This window comes from Ambystoma mexicanum, chromosome 11, assembly GCF_040938575.1.
Source record: "Ambystoma mexicanum isolate Mex_15411 chromosome 11, UKY_AmexF1_1, whole genome shotgun sequence".
NCBI lineage: Eukaryota > Metazoa > Chordata > Amphibia > Caudata > Ambystomatidae > Ambystoma > Ambystoma mexicanum.
Window position 1 is genome coordinate 911,039,298 of NC_090934.1, and position 20,260 is coordinate 911,059,557.

Genomic DNA, 20,260 nt, shown 5'->3' on the forward strand with positions numbered 1-20,260 from the left:
GTGTCCACATTAAATCATTATCCAGAGATACTTACAGCATAGGTCTGGCCGTCTCCAATTCTTAGGTCTCCCACCTGCATGGGTGCACTGCCTCGAGTATTCAGTCACAGTAGCACACAGGCAGAATGAGACATCTCCCACGCCCTGGCAGAGGTCCTGGGTGCAAGCTTCGATATATGGCTTGATTCCCACCAGCCCTTGGCAGCTGTCAAATGCAGGGTCACTCCATATTGATGCGCAGATGTGTTCCTGTTCAGAGGGATGAATATTAGCAAAACTGCTCTTATTGAATTTCTGTGAATGTTTATGAATAAGTAATACATATGTGGAGGCCCAAATTATACAGTTCATTTCAGATATTAGTGTAGAACATTATAAAATCTCTAGGTACGAGGGTAAGCTCACATTTTTTTTAAAATTGTTCATTAAAAAATGAGGCCCAAGCCCCACGCGGTCCGCTTCCAGACATTTCCACTGGTTCCTGAAGGTAAGAGAGAGCTTGTTTAGGCCCTATTACATTTAATAATTGAATTCGTATGCAGCCTTTAAATTAATCCAGCACACCTGTGCACGTGTAATCCCTTTTTCCCTTCCCCTGCTTTCCAGCCTGGCCCTGGTTCCTCCCACCTCCTCCGCTGATTGGTCCTTCGCCACTTTTAACACAGCATCCCAGGGCAGCCCTATGCCCGCGCAGCCCGGTGGCTAAGGGCCCCAAGGCAAAGGGTGGCTCCAAAGCAGCAGCTCAAGACAGTGTTAATAGGTGTCAGCAGGGGAGGCCAGGGGCCAGCCACTAACATTCACCAAGCCCTAAAACCTACATTCCCCTTCTCCAGTGGCACTTATCCACGTATAAGCATGTCCTTCCACCCAGTTAGCCTTACGCACTGAACCCACAGTGCCCCACCTAAGTCCCCAGACAGAGCAACAAGCGCCCCACAAGAACAGCCAACAAGTAGTGGTTGGAAAGGCATCCCCACCCAAACCAGCATTTGCAGCCAGCCACAGTACCCTGGCATGACACACGACGAACAGGGTGCCATCAACCAGCATCAATGCATAAGGTAGAAACAATTCACAACATATACAGACACTGTCATACAAAACTTAGGCCTCTCTACCACTATAAAGGACTCTTAAATGTAGGTGTGTTCTCCTGTACCTGACTGCATTGTGAAGCCTAGACCTCTCTCATAATATACAGGACTGTCAAATCTAGGTGTGTTCTCCTGTACCTAACTACACTGTGAAGCCTAGGCCTCTCTCCTACTCTACAGGACTCTCAATCGAAGTGTGTTCTCCTGTACTAAACTGCACTGTGAACCCTAAGCCTCTCTCCCACCAGGCAGGACTGTCATATCTAGGTGTGTTCTCCTGTACCTAACTGCACTGTTAAGCCTAGGCCTCTCTCCCACTATACAGGACTCTCAATCTAGGTGTGTCCTTCTGTACCAAACTGCATTGTGAAGCATAGGCCTCTCTCCCACTATACAGGACTCTTAAATCTAGGTTTGTTCTCCTGTACCATACTGCATTGTGAAGCCTAGGCCTCTCTCCCACTATATAGGACTCTCAATCTCTTTCCCACGAAAAAAACAGAACAGAGTGACAACAGATTAATTATCCTTAAAACATAGTATACAGTTTACCGTATCTCCCCGTCTCCCCCCCAACCCCACCCGCGTTCATGCCCCCCACAGAGTTTCAAGAGCTTGAAGTTCCCGTTTCTGAATTGGCACCTTCCTCCTCTCGTGAGGTTTCCGTTCCCTCTAGGAACCTCTTGGTATTACGGGGTTTGTAGGTTAAAGCCAGGAACTTCCTATCATAATACATGAATGGAGACCAGACATCCTGAAAGCGATGCAGAAGTCCGGCTCTGGCCGCAGATACCTTTTCCGCAGTCAGGATGTCCCACATCTTTCCCCACCACAGTGTCATAAGGGGTCCTTCAGTGGATTTCCATGGGCGGGCGACCACAATTCTCACCGCTAGCAAACATTGGGTCAGTAGCTTAGCTCTCCTTCCCAGTCTGGGGTAGCTCCCTGGGGCCGGAGATCCCAGGAGGATGGGTTCAGGTTCCAGTGGCATTACTGCATGGGTGATATCTTCAATAGTGGATAAGCAGTGTTTCCAAAAGAGTTGTATCTTCGGGTATGACCACCACATGTGGAAGAAGGAGCCGGGTTGACCGCAGAGTCTCCAGCAAGTTGGATTTAGGGCCTGGTTCATGTGGTGGAGCCGCAGGGGGGGTAATACCAACGCAACAAAAGTTTGTATGCGCATTCCCTGTTTGTAATGCAGGAAGCTGATGAGTGGGTTTGTGTACATATGTCGAACCAATTTTGGTCTGTCATTGGGTGCCCTAGGTCTGCTTCCCATTGCGCCATGGCATGCGTCTTGGAAGCAAGGAAGTCACCCAGGAAGCGTTTGTATAAACCAGAAATCCTCCCCCAATCCAGAAGTTCTTGCATGGTCAATTCGAGGGAGGTGGGGGTGCGTGTTGCTGCTTGGAGAGTTTGGGCGTGGGAACACCAGTGACGAAGCTGAAAGTAGGAAAATATGTCTGATTCCTCAAGCTGAAAGGTTTCTTTGCATTGTTCGAAGATACGAGGCGACCCTCCACAAAGAGCTGGCCCAGTGATTCGAGGCCTCCCGCAATCCAATTTCTAAATTTGTGGGGGTTAGTTCCGGGGGAGAAAGACAGGTTCTTGAAAACCAGAGAGCAGTGGCCCAGGCCTCTCGGAATCCCCTTGCGTTGAAGAGCCAGTCCCAAGCGCTCAGGGTGTGTTTGGTAGACAATAGCAGGTTGTTCCAATTCTGCTGCAGCGGGGGTGAGATATATGGGAGAAAACGCAGGGGAAGCGGCAGACGAGATTGTTCCATCTCTACCCATCTAGGACGCCCAGAGGTCATTAGCCAAGAGTATGGGCTAACTGTGCCGCTATGTGGTAGCTCTGTAGACTCGGAAGGAGTCCAGCTACTGAACATCACACAGACCTATAGTTATTTTTCAACATATATGGTAAACCTTGATTCCTTTCCATCATCTGATATCCTACATCCAAGAGTATTATCTCATTATAACCCACCAGGGAAACCTAGGCTCCCCTCCTCCTGTCCTCTCAACCTCTGGACATTCAGTACCTGCCACATTGAGACCTAGGAACCCGACACCCTACAATACCCAGCAGCCACCAAAGCCATTAATTACAACCATAATCTCCACCCTAGTTAACCTGCACCCCACAGCCCCATAACCAACCGTCCCATCCATCTAACTTCCGGCACTCCCTGGCATAGCCCTCCTGTTGTAAGGAGAACACCCCTAACAAACCGACTGAAAAAAGAGACACCCTTGGAGAGCATCCAGACATCAGAACACAAAAGGATTCAACTCTACACTAACCTAGCACAAGGCACAACAGTTAGGCAACAGCCCCCTAAACTCAACACCCAAACCAACTCCTACAACCGAGGACCCAAAATGCCAGACATAGAATTGGACGCTGACAAAAACAGCAGGAATACAGTACAAATAATACGGATACACAAGCTCAACTGCCCGAAGTAGAGGATGCCTTCAATACAAAACACACCGCCAAATAAAACAATCAACAGAACAAACATCGTAAGAGATAAATCATTATACTTTACACCGTACCTCGCATGAACCGAAGAACCTAGATACTTCAACGACACCAATATCTCCAGAGGGACAAATAACTCCCCCGAACAACGAAACAAAAGACGGGAGGACCCAAGAAGTGAATGGGATGACGCCAATCCCCTAACTCCTTAAATCACAAGAACAGAAGGGCACTATCGCTACCCACATCAAATGACAGGAGATGACGAAGCAGTAGAAATCAGCAACCCAATTATCAATCTAACAGACCAATTCAATGACAAAGTAGCCTCCATGGAACCTTAACCAACCAGAGTCAACATGGAAGCACTCCAATTGAACACCCACAAATCAAAACAGGGAACAAAAAATAAATCAAACCACACCAAAAAGATACACTGCAACCTAATTAACGCATGGTCAAAGTCCAAACATGCCACCGAAATCTACGACCTCCTAAGTGACAGAGGCATCGACATCCCATTTGTAACTGAAACATGGCTAGATGACAACTACAAAATCACTCTCAACACCTGCCTGCCTGATACCTTCAAGTGCATCCAAGCAAACAGGAAAACCAAAAGAGGCGGTGGACTGGCAATCATCCACAAGGAACACCTGGAAAAGAAAGTGGAAGACCCATTAAACATTGATAAATGTGAATCTTTAATCCTCCACCTGTCAACAAACCCCAGAACAAACATGAAATTCATACTGGTATGCAGACCGCCAACTTATGATGCAGCCTTCGTAGACACCTTCACGGAAGCAATCACCAACCTAGCTATCGAGCATAACCACCTGATTATCCTCAGAGACTTCAACATCTGGTTCGATGAAGAAACCACAACCACACAAACATCTCTTGCCAGCCAACTAGCAATAATAAAACTACATCAGCTAGTCAAAGGAGCAACCCGCATGGCAGGACATACACTAGACGCAATCTTCACCAACAAAAGACTCATTACCACGGCACCACCAATTCAGATCCTCTGGAGCGACCACCTCATCATCCCCTTCTAATCACGCTGTCCACCCCAATAACCAAGCTACAGAGAAAGTTTCTGATCATCATGAAAAGAAACTGGAGAACCATAAAAAAAACTCCAAACTTAACGGAACTACTGGAGATCACAAAACCACAAGCGACAACTATGAACAAAGCTGACCTGGGCACTAAAATAGATTTACTCTGTAACTGGATCACAACAACAATAGAAGAGATAGCCAAAGAAAAACCTTTTCGTCCATCCCTAAAAAGAGCAACGGCAAAAGGGTTCCCCCCACTACTCGGCGCCATGAAAAGGAAATTGGAGGATCAATAAAGACTGCGGAAAGAAATTCAAACTTCAACAATATACCCGCTCATACAAAAAGCGAATACAAAAAGGAAATGTTACGACAACAGAATCTTCAAAGCACCAAACACCCCAAAAGAACTCTTCAAATCATAAACGAAATAAAATACCCACCGCCTGCAACAACGCTCGAATATCATCAAAGAAACTATGGAATGACCTTGCAGACCATTTAAAAAAACAAAATCATGACCATTCAACAAACCATAGAAAACAGACCATGCAAACACAATATTGAAGACACACACCGCTACGAGGAACGCCGGAACAAACTCTGAAGCTTCCCGCATATATCAGTGGACACATTTGTTAAACTGGTAAATCAAAGCAACATATCAGGTTCCCCCGTGGATCCCTGCCCGCCTGACATTTACAAATCAAAAATCAAACCTCTCACAAGGAACAGACCATGAAATACTAAAGGAACATTTTCAAACCAATCTATCTCAACAGGGAAAGTGCCACAATCATTTAAATCAGCATACATCAACCCGCTCCTCAAGGTTACAGCAGGAAACGTAGAGGACCTCTCCAAATACAGACCCATCTCCAGCATCCCGTACCTAGCTAAACTCCTGGAAACACACATATTTAGAACACCCCAAGAATTCACAGAAGAACACTGCCTATTAAACCCGGCACAAGTAGGCTTTTGACCGATGAGAGGAACAGAAACAGCACTTCTCTCAATCTGGGATGACCTAAAAGCAAACGCAGACTCAGACAACAGCACAGCTTTGATACTTCAAGACCTCTCTGAGGCATTCGACACAGTCAACTACGACATCCTCATCATGAACGACGACAAGACCGAACTTCTCCTCCTTGGGTCAACAGCCAAATTGAATAAATTAGGTACTTTATTCACATCATTCAATATCGACGGCATTACTTATGTTATTACTGTATCTTCGTGCGTGTGTAACTTGTAATATTAGTGCCCAGATGCCTCAGGGCTTGGTTGCGCTTTACAAATAAAAAAATTCAAATACAAATGAGACTGGAAGAATTTGGAATCACTGACAACGCCTTACTATGGATTAAATCCTTCCTAACAAACAGAACAGAAACAATATGGATGAAACCTTTCAAATCAGACCCAAGAGAATCGTCATGCAGAGTCCCACAAGGAGTATCCTTCTGCCCACTACTATTCAACATCTACCTGTCTCAACTACTCAAAATCATCAAAAGACACAACCTCACCTGTTTGAACTATACTGACGACACACACAGTCTATAAAATACAAGAGTCACAAGAAGAAAACTCAACATTAGAGAACTACCTTTGTGAAATATACAACTGGATGAACTCAAACTACCTCAAACTCAACCCAGGCAAAATAGAAATAATGATATTTAAAAAAAACATAGGAGACAACCACTACATCCCCTGGCCAACATACCTTGGTGAAACCCAAGCCCCATCATCAATTGTAAAAAACCTGAGAGCCACAAGTAAATGCCCTAATCAAGAAATGCTTCTTTCTCCTGCGAGCAGTAAAAAGGATCATACCATGCCTGTCATTCACTAACAAAACAATTACTGTCATCGCTCATGTCATGTCAAGATTAGACTACGGCAATAGCTTATATCTAGGCATGCCTGAACGACCATACAAAATGCAGCGGCCAGACTGCTCCTTAAACTACCTAAAAGAGAAAACATCACACCAGCGCTGAAAACCTTACACTGGCCTATCATTAAACAGCTAATCAAGTTAAAATAAGTGGGCATAAAACACAGAGCAATCCACGACCAAGGCCCAAACAAGGCCACTCAGATCCAGTAGCAACATCCGTTTGGAACCAAAACCATACATCAAAAGAAAACTACGAGTATCCTCTTTCTCTCACCCCGCACCAAAAACCTGGAATGACTACCAAAGAACATACATAACACATGCGATCACCTCCTATTCAGGAACCTCCTCAAATCCTGGCTCTTCATCCCACAACTAGAAAGATTGACTATAGGGGTAATACACAGCTGGAACTATGCTGAGAGAGGAAACAAATCACCTATTCCCTAAGCCATTGACCCCAACAGAAGTAAAGGATATATCAATCTACAACATATCCACTTACCAATTGAAAGATAGACAACCTAGAATCATACCAAAGAATGACCACAGATCGATCGGGATGAAAGGTAAGGATAACCTATCAATAACACCTTGGCCCACTGTGTAATCACAGGTAGCAATGGACCACCGATAGTAAATAGATAGGAAGGGAGCGGGTGAATGTAAATACATCACCATTATCAGAGTGGGGGATAATGCTCGCCCAACTGGGTGTACCAAGCTCAGTAACATAGCTGGGAACCAGCCCCACCATCGCCCTAGAAACTAGACAGCCAGGAAAGAAAAGAGAATGAATATAGCTACCCTGTATGACAACCAGATACATAGAACAAGAATTACAAGGATTAAGAGACATATAACCTACTAACCCAAAGCTCAAATTTCTGCATACTTAACTCACACAAAAACCCATACAACCACTTCTCGCACAGCAAACCGCACGCACTTCACCACACCATAACAACAAACAATAAACACTTAAGTCGCACCAACAGCACACGAGAACTCACATAGTCCCGATATTCACACCCAAGCCCAGCGCACAGTGAAAACCGAACTGAAGCTGCAAACAGGACACTACCCCTCACTTTCCTACGCCCTCTTCACCCCACTAACCCACCCACACCTCCTTGTTTGCAGATCTGCCTGAGCGCCTGGAGACCATTTCCGTTGGTGTCGGTGCGCTATATAAATAACTTTAACATGAACATAACATCAACATTTATAACACGCTTATGCCAGTGAGTGGTTTCCAAGCGCGGGATCGGGATTCGAACCACTGTCGCGCTGCGTTGTCCTGCTTCCAAGACAACCGCGTTGCCCCTGAGCTATAGTAAAATAAAATAAAAATACCCAAAGGCAAGAAGGCAGTGTCGTAAGAGGGGGAGTGATCATCGGCCAAAAAGCAAATAATCCCACCGGAAAGAACACAAGGAACAAACGGATAACAAAAAAAACTACACGAAAACCCAAACAGCACTTACTCAATGTGCTTTTTGTACTAGCATGCCACTCAAGCGCAGTCCATCAATACCTTGAACTAATAGTTGCTGAACACTTTTTAGACAGCGACCACAAACCTGTCAACCAACATTTTTGCAATGACACCGAAACCAGAATAAAGGTAAGAAAGTCTGATTAAAAAACATCTCAGCAGCGATAACTAGTGATGAAGATCCTAGCAGCTACCATTTTATTTTACACATGTATGATCCACAAGTCTATAAAATGAACCAATTTTTTCCTCAAATTCCCTACTGATCTCTCCCAATTGACTCTTTAATTCCCCATGAGTGCCTGGATATAAAGCCCAATAACATAACATACCTTACAATAAAAGAAAAGAACATAATTTGCCATAAATGAAGACCAAGAAGTTTGTTAGTGATAGTATGCTATTTCCACATGAAAACTCAATGTCATAGCAGCAAAATATTGCAACAGCTAAATGATAAGCAGAGACATGTGTTTGCAGTTGATAGAAAAATTAAGTTTGGCTTCAGAAAGGACATTTTCTATTAATTTCTGAAGCAAAATCTCTCATCATTAATATGCTTGTCAGGGCACCCATTACATATTCTGTGAGTTACCACATAATGCAGGTGGGCTAGACCATATGTGTGCTGGCCAATATAAACTCTGTGGATGGTTCTACGGACCAATCAATCCGAAAGCCTGCAACCAGCCAAAACCAACACCTACATTCCAGACCCCACATCAGTCCACTACAGGCCAGGCAGTTTGTCAGTCACGAATTGTGAAAAACAACTGGTAATCTGACAAAGCTTTAATGTAAGGTCATACCTTAGAGGAACTGAGTCAATGAACACTTCACAGTTATGTCAATCATCTGCTCCAACCACTGTTTGATCAGCATCCAATTTATATTTGCAGTTTTTGCACAGAAATGATGAACCACCCGACCATACAAAAAACCTATAATGAAACGGTATTGATTTGTTAAGTCTAAACCCAAATGTCCATGATATTTGGGTTAATTGGAGAGAATGGACAGATTGTCAAAAACTGCAAAGAGATTTCTCAGACACCATCAGTAGATGTTCTCTCAGATCCTAAACAAGGATTTGTCAAAGTCAACAGTTTTGGCTATTGGATTGGCATTTGCTGGCTCTACCATCATATCCTCTTGTACTCACACCATTTACCATCTGGTAGCATGTTCCTGCCAGAAGATTAACATTTTTCAAGCAATCCCAAGTGATTTATCTCTGGGTGATTGAGCAGGCTGCAGAACCATTATTTTCTAAATGTGAAAAATGGCCAAATGATGGCAACTGAAATCCAGGTAACAAACATATGCATAAAACTTTAGTCGATTGATGCAAGCCAACTGTCAGCACTTATCCTCCATGGCCTGTCTGCAACCCATGATAGTGCAGATCATATTATTTTGATTTAACAACTGGAAGATTACATGGTAGTATCAAGTGCTGTTGTAGAATTTACTATATCTTTCATCGGCAGTGGCACAGAGAAGATGAGTCTGTTACATTTGAAGGTGCAGTGGAAGTTCTCATGTTATAAACAAGCATGGTTTTTATAAAACCCTTTAGCCCACCAATCTTTGGGGAATTATCTCAACTATTCGCCTTGAAAACAAGACGACATGAAGCAACACAGGTTCGATCCCCGGGTCCGCACTTACAAACATCTGGGTATTAAGCGGGTTATAAATAAGCAACTAAGAGACATATTCCTGTAACAGCGCCTCGATGCCCCCGAGCTGTGTGAGCGCTTTAAACATGCAAATAAATAAATAAATTGTGGATGGATATGGGTTTTAATAATAACAGTAATTGTAGAAGACTTTAATGGTCCCTGTTTTAATAAGCAGGTTGAGAATAAGGAACACATGAACTTGTCTCATATTTCATAATATAGTTTCCCTCAAATTGAAACACTTGTGTATAGGCGCGTTACAAATGCCATATCATATCATATCATATATCATATCAAATGAAGATTAAAGATTAAGGAGCAAAATGGGTTGACCTGTTGTCAACCCGAGGCTTGATTTCTCTTTATGGCCGAAACCAAGAAAGACATCCAAGCCAATTTTACTTGGACGAAAGGGAAAGCAAAATCCACCTAAGATTTCATATTTGTATCAGTGAGCTTATTTGATTTATTGCATGCTATGAATATTCAGAGCAATATGGTTAGCGATCATGCTTACTTCACAGTATGTTTTTTACAAGCGGATGGTTTACACTTACATGAATTATATTTACAGAGAGTTATAGTTAACAATTCTGGTATGTGAATAAGTTGAACCTGTATCAACGCGATCAGCATAACAAGACGATTAAATGAATTACTGAGGCTTAGTAGGAAATCTATTTTTTTTTAAATGTCATAATAGTGGAAACATTCACAGATTATATTAATGGACTGATTTGTGACATGATACCCAAGTCTTAAACACTTGTTCCTTTATTTAAAGTCTCGTCCGCAAGTTACTTTGATAATGTAATTGCCAAAAGGAAAAGTCAATTACATGCAGAGATGAAACAATTAGTGAAAACTGGTCACTGGGCTGGAGGTAATTTTACAACGCTATACAAACTGGTTGATTGCGCATAAGTGGGCAACGATATCATCTGAATGGCAACGAATGCTGCACATTCAGATGATCTTGTGCTCTGAAACACTTGTGTATGAGCACGATACAAATAAAATATCATATCATATCATATCACATTATCGACGCACGTGATTTGAGGGTTTTTTAGGCTTTTATAATGGCCAATGTTTCACCATCTGCTCTGCAAGGTAATCCTATAGCAGAGAAAAGAAGTTTCAGCACAACTGGTAAGCAAATAATCATGTCGGAAATAGACTTTGTACCAAAGAAGGTGATTACACTTCAGAGATAGCCTGCTATCCGTTGAACATGATGGAGCGAATATTTTGTTGTTCGAAAATTGAAATGGTAATTACAAAATTGAAGAGCTGGATGCATCTGGGCCTAGCAAACTGTCAAATCCAGTTCTTAAAGAAGATGCAATATGACTGTCCATGCGTCTTGTCAAGATAGTTTGTGGTCATCTTAAGATCTCAATTTCTGGCAACATGGAGAAAATCTTATATGATCCCAGTTTATAAATGACAGTCAAGACTCTCTAGCAAATTACAAGGCTAATAGACTTTCTAGATGTCACCAGTGAGGTCTTTTGTGCACTGTTGTTGATTGAATTGCAGTAATGGTCTAGAACTGACTGAATTATTCCCATTCACCAAATTGGAATTATTAAAGGGTCATTTGCTCCGGTTAATGGCTTTTTCAAGAATATATTCAAACATCAGGAACAGGGAAACATTTATATGTAGTACTTTTAGTTTTTAGAAGTGCTTTTAACAAACTTAATCAATCCACATTGTGGAAAATGTTGGGGAATGGGGACATATGGGGAATCCCTACTGGCCTATTGTAACTCCATGTTATGTTCCATGCATTTATGGCTGTTAAAGTGAGACCGGATGTTTTTTTTTTTTTATCTGAAAGAATTTATGCTACAGTAGGCCTCAATCAAGGCTATGTTTTAGCCCCATATTCGTTTAATTTATATTTGGCCGTCATTGATTTATACCTATCAGGAGTCTGAAAATGTCCACCTAAACTGGGGAGGCTTGATTGTGCATAGTTAGCTTACGCTGATGATCTAATCAGGTTGTATAAGACCTAAATAATACTAAGACTTCAACGTCAAGTGGGAACTTGCTGTTGAGAATGATCTGGAAATTATCACAGAAATCTTATATAATGCAATACCCAAAATAATGTTCTTTTAAAAAAGCAATCTGTTTATTAGCATTTTGAAACCAAAGAACAAAGAACAAATCAAGGAAGAATAAATCCCTCTATCCAACATATACCCCTTCCCACCCCTGTTTTAACTTGGTGCTCGTATAAAATCATATGTGTGTCCAACCAAACAGCATTGCTGTGTAAAAAGACAATGTGACATATAATACCATTCTATCCTGTGGCATCCGTCCATAGTGGTCCCCAAGGCATCTACCAGCAGCAGCACCGGTCGCATGAATCAGGACGGTAGGTTACGGGGCGGTTTGCAGGTCATTAAGGAGGGTGTTCCATGCCAACCCCATCACATTGTTTCCTTCATTTCTCCCCAATTATTATGTTATCTGTTTCTCTGCTGCCATCCAGCTTTGTAAATCTAGTAGCCATGGTACCAGCAAGAGGCCTTTCGAGCAATTCCATTCTTTGTCGCGCTAACAGCAGTAAGAAAGCAGTCATCATCTTCCTGTATCCCCTCTTCTTCCCTCCTGGCAGGACAACCAGTAAACGGACCTTCGGAGAGCATTCAAATAGGCCCCCTCATTTTTTGTTTATTCTAGTAATGATGTTGTACCAGAAGTCTTCGTAGTCTACGCAGGGTCAGCGTAGTTGTGGTTTCTTCTGGTATGATCGTCCACTTGAACGCGAAGGCCTTTGTTAGCCGTGAAAAGTTCAGGAACTGTTCCCTGAGCATCTAAAATCTTGCATCCCACTCTGTACATTTCAACAGGTTCCTTCCCTCAAAGAAATCTCTGACCGTATGTGTGAGGGACCGGAGGGGGGATCTGTACTTCCGATCTCTATTTGGTAGAGGAGAGGCACAGAGGACCCCTGCCAAGATTCTCAATAAGGTAGCAATGGACGAGCAATTAAGGCCGAGCTTCTCAGGAGGTGATGCAGGCTGGTTCTTAAGTACAGTGTAGTCCCCAAGCCCCCACAAAGAAATGTCTGCACACTGTATCGGTTAAAACACAGTCTTTATATAATTAATATTCAAGGTTATGTACAATATCACGATAACTCACTTTGTGCCCAGTGATCTATAACGGCAAATATACAGTTCTACGTGGTACCACAATTACTATTAGATATCTTTAAAGTGCATCAACTGTACGGTTAAATGGCACACAAATCAGTTTGTAGAGGAAACCAACAATAGAGGTAAGAGGAAAGCAGTTGGTAAGAACAATTGGCAGAAATACTGGTCACTATCGTTAAGTTCTGAACCGTACAGTTCTGTGTGCAGATCCCCCCACCTGGGCAACCTGTAGAATGAAGATACAAGCCCAGTCCATATATTGTTCACAAGAGACTTCCCAACAGTTCTGCAACCCCAAAGTACCTGGCGTTGTAGCGTTCCTCGTCGGGGAATCGACGGCCCTTCCCTCCCTTTAAGGCAGGAGTCACGGGTCGTCAAACGTCTGACGGAGAACAGGTTGAGCTACGACGGTGAAGTGGCAGCTTCGTTCCTAGCTGTGCTTGTTGACGGGGAAGCGTAAACGTCCTGCAAAGAAGAGGCTTGCGGGGCACCTCAGTGTCGATAGTTCTGGACCGCAAAGAGTTTGAAGAACTGTGTCGTCGGCGTCTCTGTGGTCTTTGGGTGGCGGGAAACCCACCGGCGGATGCTCCTTTGTGCGTCGACGGTCAGGCCTTCTCCAGCGGGATACAGCTGCGATGATGCAGACGAGAGCGTCCTTGGATTCGAAAGTTCTTAGGCAAACGGGAGCACGGTGGCTCCGGTCAGCGACAGCGGTCGTCGACAGTGGCGGACAACAGTCCGGGCGCTTCTCTTTGGGATTCCACGCCAGTCCCCGTCTCGGGTCGGCAGCCTGTCGAAGGTCTGTCTACCAGGGACCTTTGGCAAAGGTCAGCTGGTGCACGATGGTCCCTCGTAGCTCAGGAAGAGGGCGCCTTACCAGGTCCTCTCTAGGTCAGTCCGTGGAGACACAGCAGCTTTCAGCTTGTCAAGGAGAGCAACAGCAATTCTTCTCGTCCAGCAGGGCTTCAAGGTCAAGCTTCAGTTTCAGTCCAGTTACTCATGGTAGTGGACTTCAGCTTCTGAACACGATTCCTAGCAGTGAGAGGTCCCCAGATATACTGTTGATCTCCCATTCATTCCGCTGGGTCATACTGAAGCATCCAATCACGGCGAAGGGCATTCAGGCACAAAGGCAACCATTCAGGCACACAGTGCATTCAGGCCATTCACTTCTCTCCAGACACTCACAACAAGTTATGTGTATTGGGACAAGTACCTAGCCATTCAACTCTCCACACTGAATTCATAACAGTTTCGGGCAGGGCTGTCTCAGTCATTGTGTCAAACACCAGATACTAGACACCCACAACACAGAATGCGTATTCGTCACACACTCCATTGACCCAGGTCCCACCCATAGGCGTACCCACAACATACGGTCGTTGGGAAGGCTCCAGCCAGTCTGGTCAGCACTTCCCCACACTACCATATATGGAACTTCCACCCAACAGCCAGTTAGGGGAAAGGGACAGAGTCATGGCTTCCCGGGACTTCGGGAAGGTCAATGTAACAGGCGATGGAAGGCAAGAGGCCCCGGGAGCCATCTTGTCTCCATCAGGAATCTACCGATTCCAATGACAGGGCCTGGGCATCCCGAAATGGAGGACGCTCAGGGCACCAGTCAATTCAGCACGGAGCTGCCACCAGCCCGTACCCTGCTCTGTGGGCTACACACAGGTGCCCAAAAACATACACTAGGGGCACACGGTTGTACCCCTACCCACGGGTGCCATAAGGGTATCCCATGGGTCTGTTCACCAAAACCAAAAGAGAGAGCTTCACCGCCAGGAGTCCCACATGAACTCCTGCGTGGAAAACACGACAGAACACACGATAAAAAGGCAGTAAAGGACAAGTATACGGAGGCCCTGTCCCTCCAATGCCTTTCCAGCATCACAGTGTGACACCCTACCGATGCACATCTGGTGTCGCCCATATCTTTTATAAATGCTGCCACATTGGCATCCACTCGCAAGGGTGTGTCGGGGCTGTAGCCCTCACTTATATGCAGTTTAGTAAGCATACTATTCCATACCTATCTGACCACCCTTCTTAGACAGGATGATTCCGGTCTAACGGGCCGAAATAATGTTCTACTAAACAAGTATGCATTTAATTGTCATGTAAACAGTTTCATGCTAAAAGTTAAAAAGAGGAAGAAATCCCACCCATGGCAAGTTTAGTAAAAAGGTTAAACTTTAAATATGGTAGATTTACGTTAACCTTAATGACACTATATTTGCAAAACATTTTGCCAACATTTCACTTTGGTGGAGAGAAAAAGCCTGCGGTCCATAAAAGAATGTGAGTGTATTGTAGGGACAAATTTGGAAAGGTTTATTTGGACCCTGAAGCAAGCAATAATAACAGAACCTGGCCCTTTATCAATATCCTTGAGATGTATGCTTTGTAAATTGATATTTTTCTTCAAAATTCAAATAGCTGGGCCAGACATGATTCTAGCTCAGGTGATACATTTGTTTAGGAGGGCTAAGAATAAGTATCTGTTTGAGTTTTATATGGATTGTGTAGATTTATTGCGAGTAGTGGAATATTCTTTATTTAAATACTACAACTGTTTAGTGATTTTAAGAAAAAGATTGGAATTCAAATATACTACTTTTGGTGAACAACAAATCATCAAAAGAGTGTGCTATTTTCCCCCCAAATTCATTGATCGCACAGCCATATGTGATATGTTTCCAGCCTGGCATTATGCCAGACTTTACATGTATTCTCCTCTTAACCTATACTCCATAGGAGAAATCAAGGGAGCCGAGCAGGCTATTATGTTGGAATCTTACCTAGCGTTAGCGTAGTTTGGAGGAAGTAATTGAAACTATGAAACTTATGCGTGCTGAATGTCTGTGTGTACGTTATGTAAGGTCATATTATGCCCGACAGTTCATAAATGATTAATCTTTCCTAGAAACCGGCTTCTTCTGTTAGCGGTTAATGAATGGTAAACAGGTTTTGCTGATTTTAGCTTTACTCAATTATTGTGAATGTGTATTCAATATTGAAGATTTACATCCTGCATTGAATTATATTCTAAGTTTTCTATTGAGTATGAACTGTATAAAGTGCGATTAAATGTTCTTAACTGTTTAACTGTAGAAGATTTTTATTGAGCTATGAATTGTATATAATGTGATGAATTGTTCTGAACGGTTTTTAGTCTCAACTATTTGTTTCAGACTTTTAGTGTGTAAGGTTTGATTTTAAACCAAATGCATATAAATTTAATAAAAGCCAACAGTCGTGGCTATTGGTTGGACTTTTGCCAGGTACGCCCAACACATGCTCTGATACTCACACCACTTGCCAGCTGTTACCATCCGCTGGCCAGATAGCATCCTAATTTTCCAGGCAATCCTAAGTTATGTGTCTCTGAGTGATTGGTTGGGCTGCAGATGAACTGTTTTCAAAATGTTGCAAATAAATGGCTGAATGATGGCAACTGAAATGCTGGTAACAAATATATGCAAAGAACTTTAGTGGGTGGATGAATGAAAGAAACTGTCAGCTCTTATCCTCCAAGGTCTGCCATTAACATATGAGAGTGCAGATCATAACATTTTGATTCAGCAACTAGAAGATTGGATGTGAGCATCAAGTTCTGCCCTGGAATTAACTATGGAGACCACAGGATCATACTTTCAGCTGGTGCTGCCTGCAGACCCTGAGAAACCTTCTCTTTACCCCAGCATTTCAATGTATACATGCTGTCAGTGGCCCAACTACTCAAGATCCAATAACAAGAGTTCCAGATGCACATAAATGGCACTAAAATCCATATTTGATTAGACATCTAAGGGTAGAAACAGGCCAGGCTTTCGAGTTGACACGGTCACATATTTTTCCGGTTAAGAGAATGTTTCCTCTGCCTCAGCAGGTTCAAACCTTAGATCTGAAAGACTTGCAAATAAATGGCCCTCGATGCTAAGAGCAGCACCCACACTAATACTGAAGGCCAAGAATCTGAGAGTGACTTTAGATTCGAGGCCTAGTTTCACACAGCAGATCAATGCAGTTGTCATTGGAATACATTTTCAGCTATCCCTACTTGAAACAACTCTATCCAACTTTCAAGCAAATGTCCAGGTGGGGTTAACTTACAATCTTTTAATAGTCTTAACTGTTTAAATGTGGCATACGTTGGTCTCTCTAAAAACCGACTAATGGTGACCAGAAGAAAATGGCCACATTAAGCATACCCTTAAAGCATTACACTAGCTTTCTGTAAACTTGAGAATTAAAATCAAAACCCTATGCACCATGCACAAAAAAAGGGCACTGAATAGTATCTGGTGCTGGCCACCCACTACGTTCCTATCAGAAACCTGTTTTCATCACAGCTGTAAATCTTCTGCCAAAAACCACCCACTCAAGTTCTTTGTTTTGTTTCACTGGGCTAAGCTCCCAGGCAGGCTATCTAAACCCCACCTCTCAAGGTGGTAAAATTACAGACTCCCATTGACCCTCCCACCGGTCCCAATCTCCTGCCGCTACATGTATACTGAACGATTTACTGTAGGAGAGAGGACGAGTGAGATAAAAACAGGCATGTTGAGTGTGCAGGACAATAGAAAGCTGCTATGGAAGAGAGACCAAACACTGTGGACAGAGGGTGCAAAGGGAATTTAAAAATGAGGAAGTAGGGAAGATAGAAAGTGAAAAATAAGATGTCCGAGGGTCAGGATAGAGGAGAACAGGCATGAGCATATGATAGTCAAAGAGAAAGGGATGGGGAGAGCCAGTAAGCTGTCAGAGAGCTGTTGTGTCTTTTACTAAAAGCAAACTCCAGTTTACCTAATCCAGAATCACACACATGTGAACAGCCACTGGACTCTCAGAACTAGGAAGTTCCAGTGAAGCAATCAGGTGATAAAGATGAGTTTAGGTTGACCTTTCAAAATTGTGCTCGAGTCACACTGGGGTGGAAATCCTATTATAGAGACTATAACCTACAGCATACTGAAACATGCATGCATTCACCTATTCAGGGACCGAAAACAAATTAGTGGGTTTGAATCACACAAATGGCAACAAAAGGGCATATTTTGCAAGCCCCTTCTAAGAGCAATCTCTTGCACATACATGCATTTTAACATTTTGATGAAATGGGACTGTATGTTTAGAGGGAAATCTTACACAATGTATACCTATAGCAAGCAAGCTTGCAAAATGAGACACAGGACAAACTGCTCTTGCCCATGGGTCAGAGTATGTAACTAGAAGTCATACACACCATACAAAATTGTTAATAATTATACAAATATGAAGCAACTAAGGTAGAAAACAAAGAAGATATTAAAATCACTGGCGAAAGGCGAAAATTTCCATACACATTGACCTCTTACAAGTGCCAATCGCTACGTTACCACATCACAGTAGGTGGGAACTATTTTCCAAGGCCACACATTGATTGATATGCTTTTAAAAGGTTAGAATAGAACAGATTAGAGAGACAAGAGATCATTTTGGAAGTCACCAGGATCAGAAAAAGTTATTAATACACTGTCTTTACACATTTATTGTTTAACAGAGGATTTTATTTTTGTTTTAAGGCAGAGTGGGGGCACTAAATAAACCAACCATGATCGTCATGTATCTCTTGTGCCTTCAACACACCGTTTAATGCCAGAATACATGTTCATGCTATCATGAAACTAATGTATTCCTGTGGGTTCTGCCTGATCTTTACAGCTGGAGAAAGTAGGGCGATTACATGATGGTAATCCATTGTGAATGTCACCTACAATTGTTAATTCCGAGAGACATTTACACTTCTTCCCAAACCTGTGTGAAAATAAAGGTATTAAGGCATTTTCACCCGTTTGAAGGTTTATTAACACTATGTAATGGGCATTTGTATAGGGCCATTCACCATTGGTATGATATCAACGTGCTGTAGGTTGAACGCCCTTAGGGACCGAAGTCCAGATATGGGAAATTTGTCAGAGAGTTAGAATGCGTGTGTGCATTTTAGCCAATACAACGGGAGGTAGGGGTGGCCAAGTACCTGTAAGTCACCCATGTTGAGCTGGCAAGTGTGTGGGTGCGCATAGGTCGTCTGGAGAGTGTGCAGTTATGTGAGCAGCTAGGCCAGATAGCTGCATTCTAAAGGCAGAGGTGCTGTGCGCAGTGCTTTAGAATAGAGCATGGGTGCAGGATAGTCTAGACTCTAGACTATCCTGCACCCATGCTCTATTCTAAACTGGCTGTCTTTCAAGCGCGATATCAATTCTGTACTGATATCAGAGGACAGGTCAGCAATACGGCGGCAAATTGTTGTGTCTGACATAGGGATACTTTTGCATTTCTCTGCTGCACTTTCACCAAGCATTACCCAGTTGACAGCGAGAATGGTTGGGAGAATCACTTTCTCAGCATCTGTAAAAGGCTTCTTGTTTTTGCCAAGAAAGTACGCAATGTGGTAAGATGCTTTCAAAGCATTTACAGGTACAGATGCCACACTTTTAACAGTCTCCTTTTGCTTTTTCATGCCTTGCAGCTGCCGTACAAAGAAATCCCTGGTCTTTTTTGCTAAATCGGCATGTTTGGTTTCCAAATGCCGCCTTAATTTTGTTGGCTTCAGGCTGTCATTTGCTAATGTAGCACCACAAATCACACACTGCGGCTTCACTTCCCCAGCAACTGTGATGCATGTGAACCCAAAGTCCAAATAAGAGTGATCATATTTCCGTGTTTTGGGATTTCTTTTGTCTGTTCCCACCTCTCCTTCCGCTTTACGTTTCAGATCCCTACCATCTTTGGGCACTACAAAACGATCCATCGAGAAAAGAAGCCTGAACCTGTCGAAACATTGCAAACGGTTTTAAAAAAGTAAAAATGCACCCCAAAAAAAGCGTAAACATGGCAAACACCACATGCAAAGAGTTAAACTGAGCCATGTGAAAAGGTTGGGGTTGGTGGGAAACACCCCATGCAAAAAAGGGTCAGAAATATGGGTTGGGGAAAAAAGGAGAGGAGATTTTAAAAAAGCAAAAATTCAACAAAAATACATGACCCGCATGGCGCTGCCACCCCTGTCCCCCAGACGCCCTTCCTACCTACTCTCAAACGGCACTGGCACCTACCAGGGAAATACGAAGATCGCATGACGGGCGAGGGTAACACAGCCAGAGGCGAGAGCAGAGCAGTTTCAGTCCCCCGCTTGCCTCCATGGTCGTAATTTTAGGTGGGACAGGGGTGTTTGTCCCCCCCAACTTTCATGGTACACCATTTTATCCCCATTCATTTAGCTGGGGAAACTTTTCAGCAGATGTCATGTCCCCCCCAACATTTTCAGCAAAGGTACTCCAC

General features: G+C 43.3%; 1 protein-coding gene across 1 annotated transcript in view; it reads right to left on the minus strand.

Moving 5' to 3' along the window:
• LOC138505067 (mucin-5B-like) overlaps positions 1-20,260 on the minus strand; it is a 490,455-nt gene that overhangs the window by 468,287 nt on the left and 1,908 nt on the right. Inside the window, exon 2 of the mRNA XM_069625390.1 lies at positions 36-249. Within this exon, the coding sequence (XP_069481491.1) occupies positions 36-249 (214 nt within the window). The remainder of the gene's footprint in view (positions 1-35; positions 250-20,260) is intronic.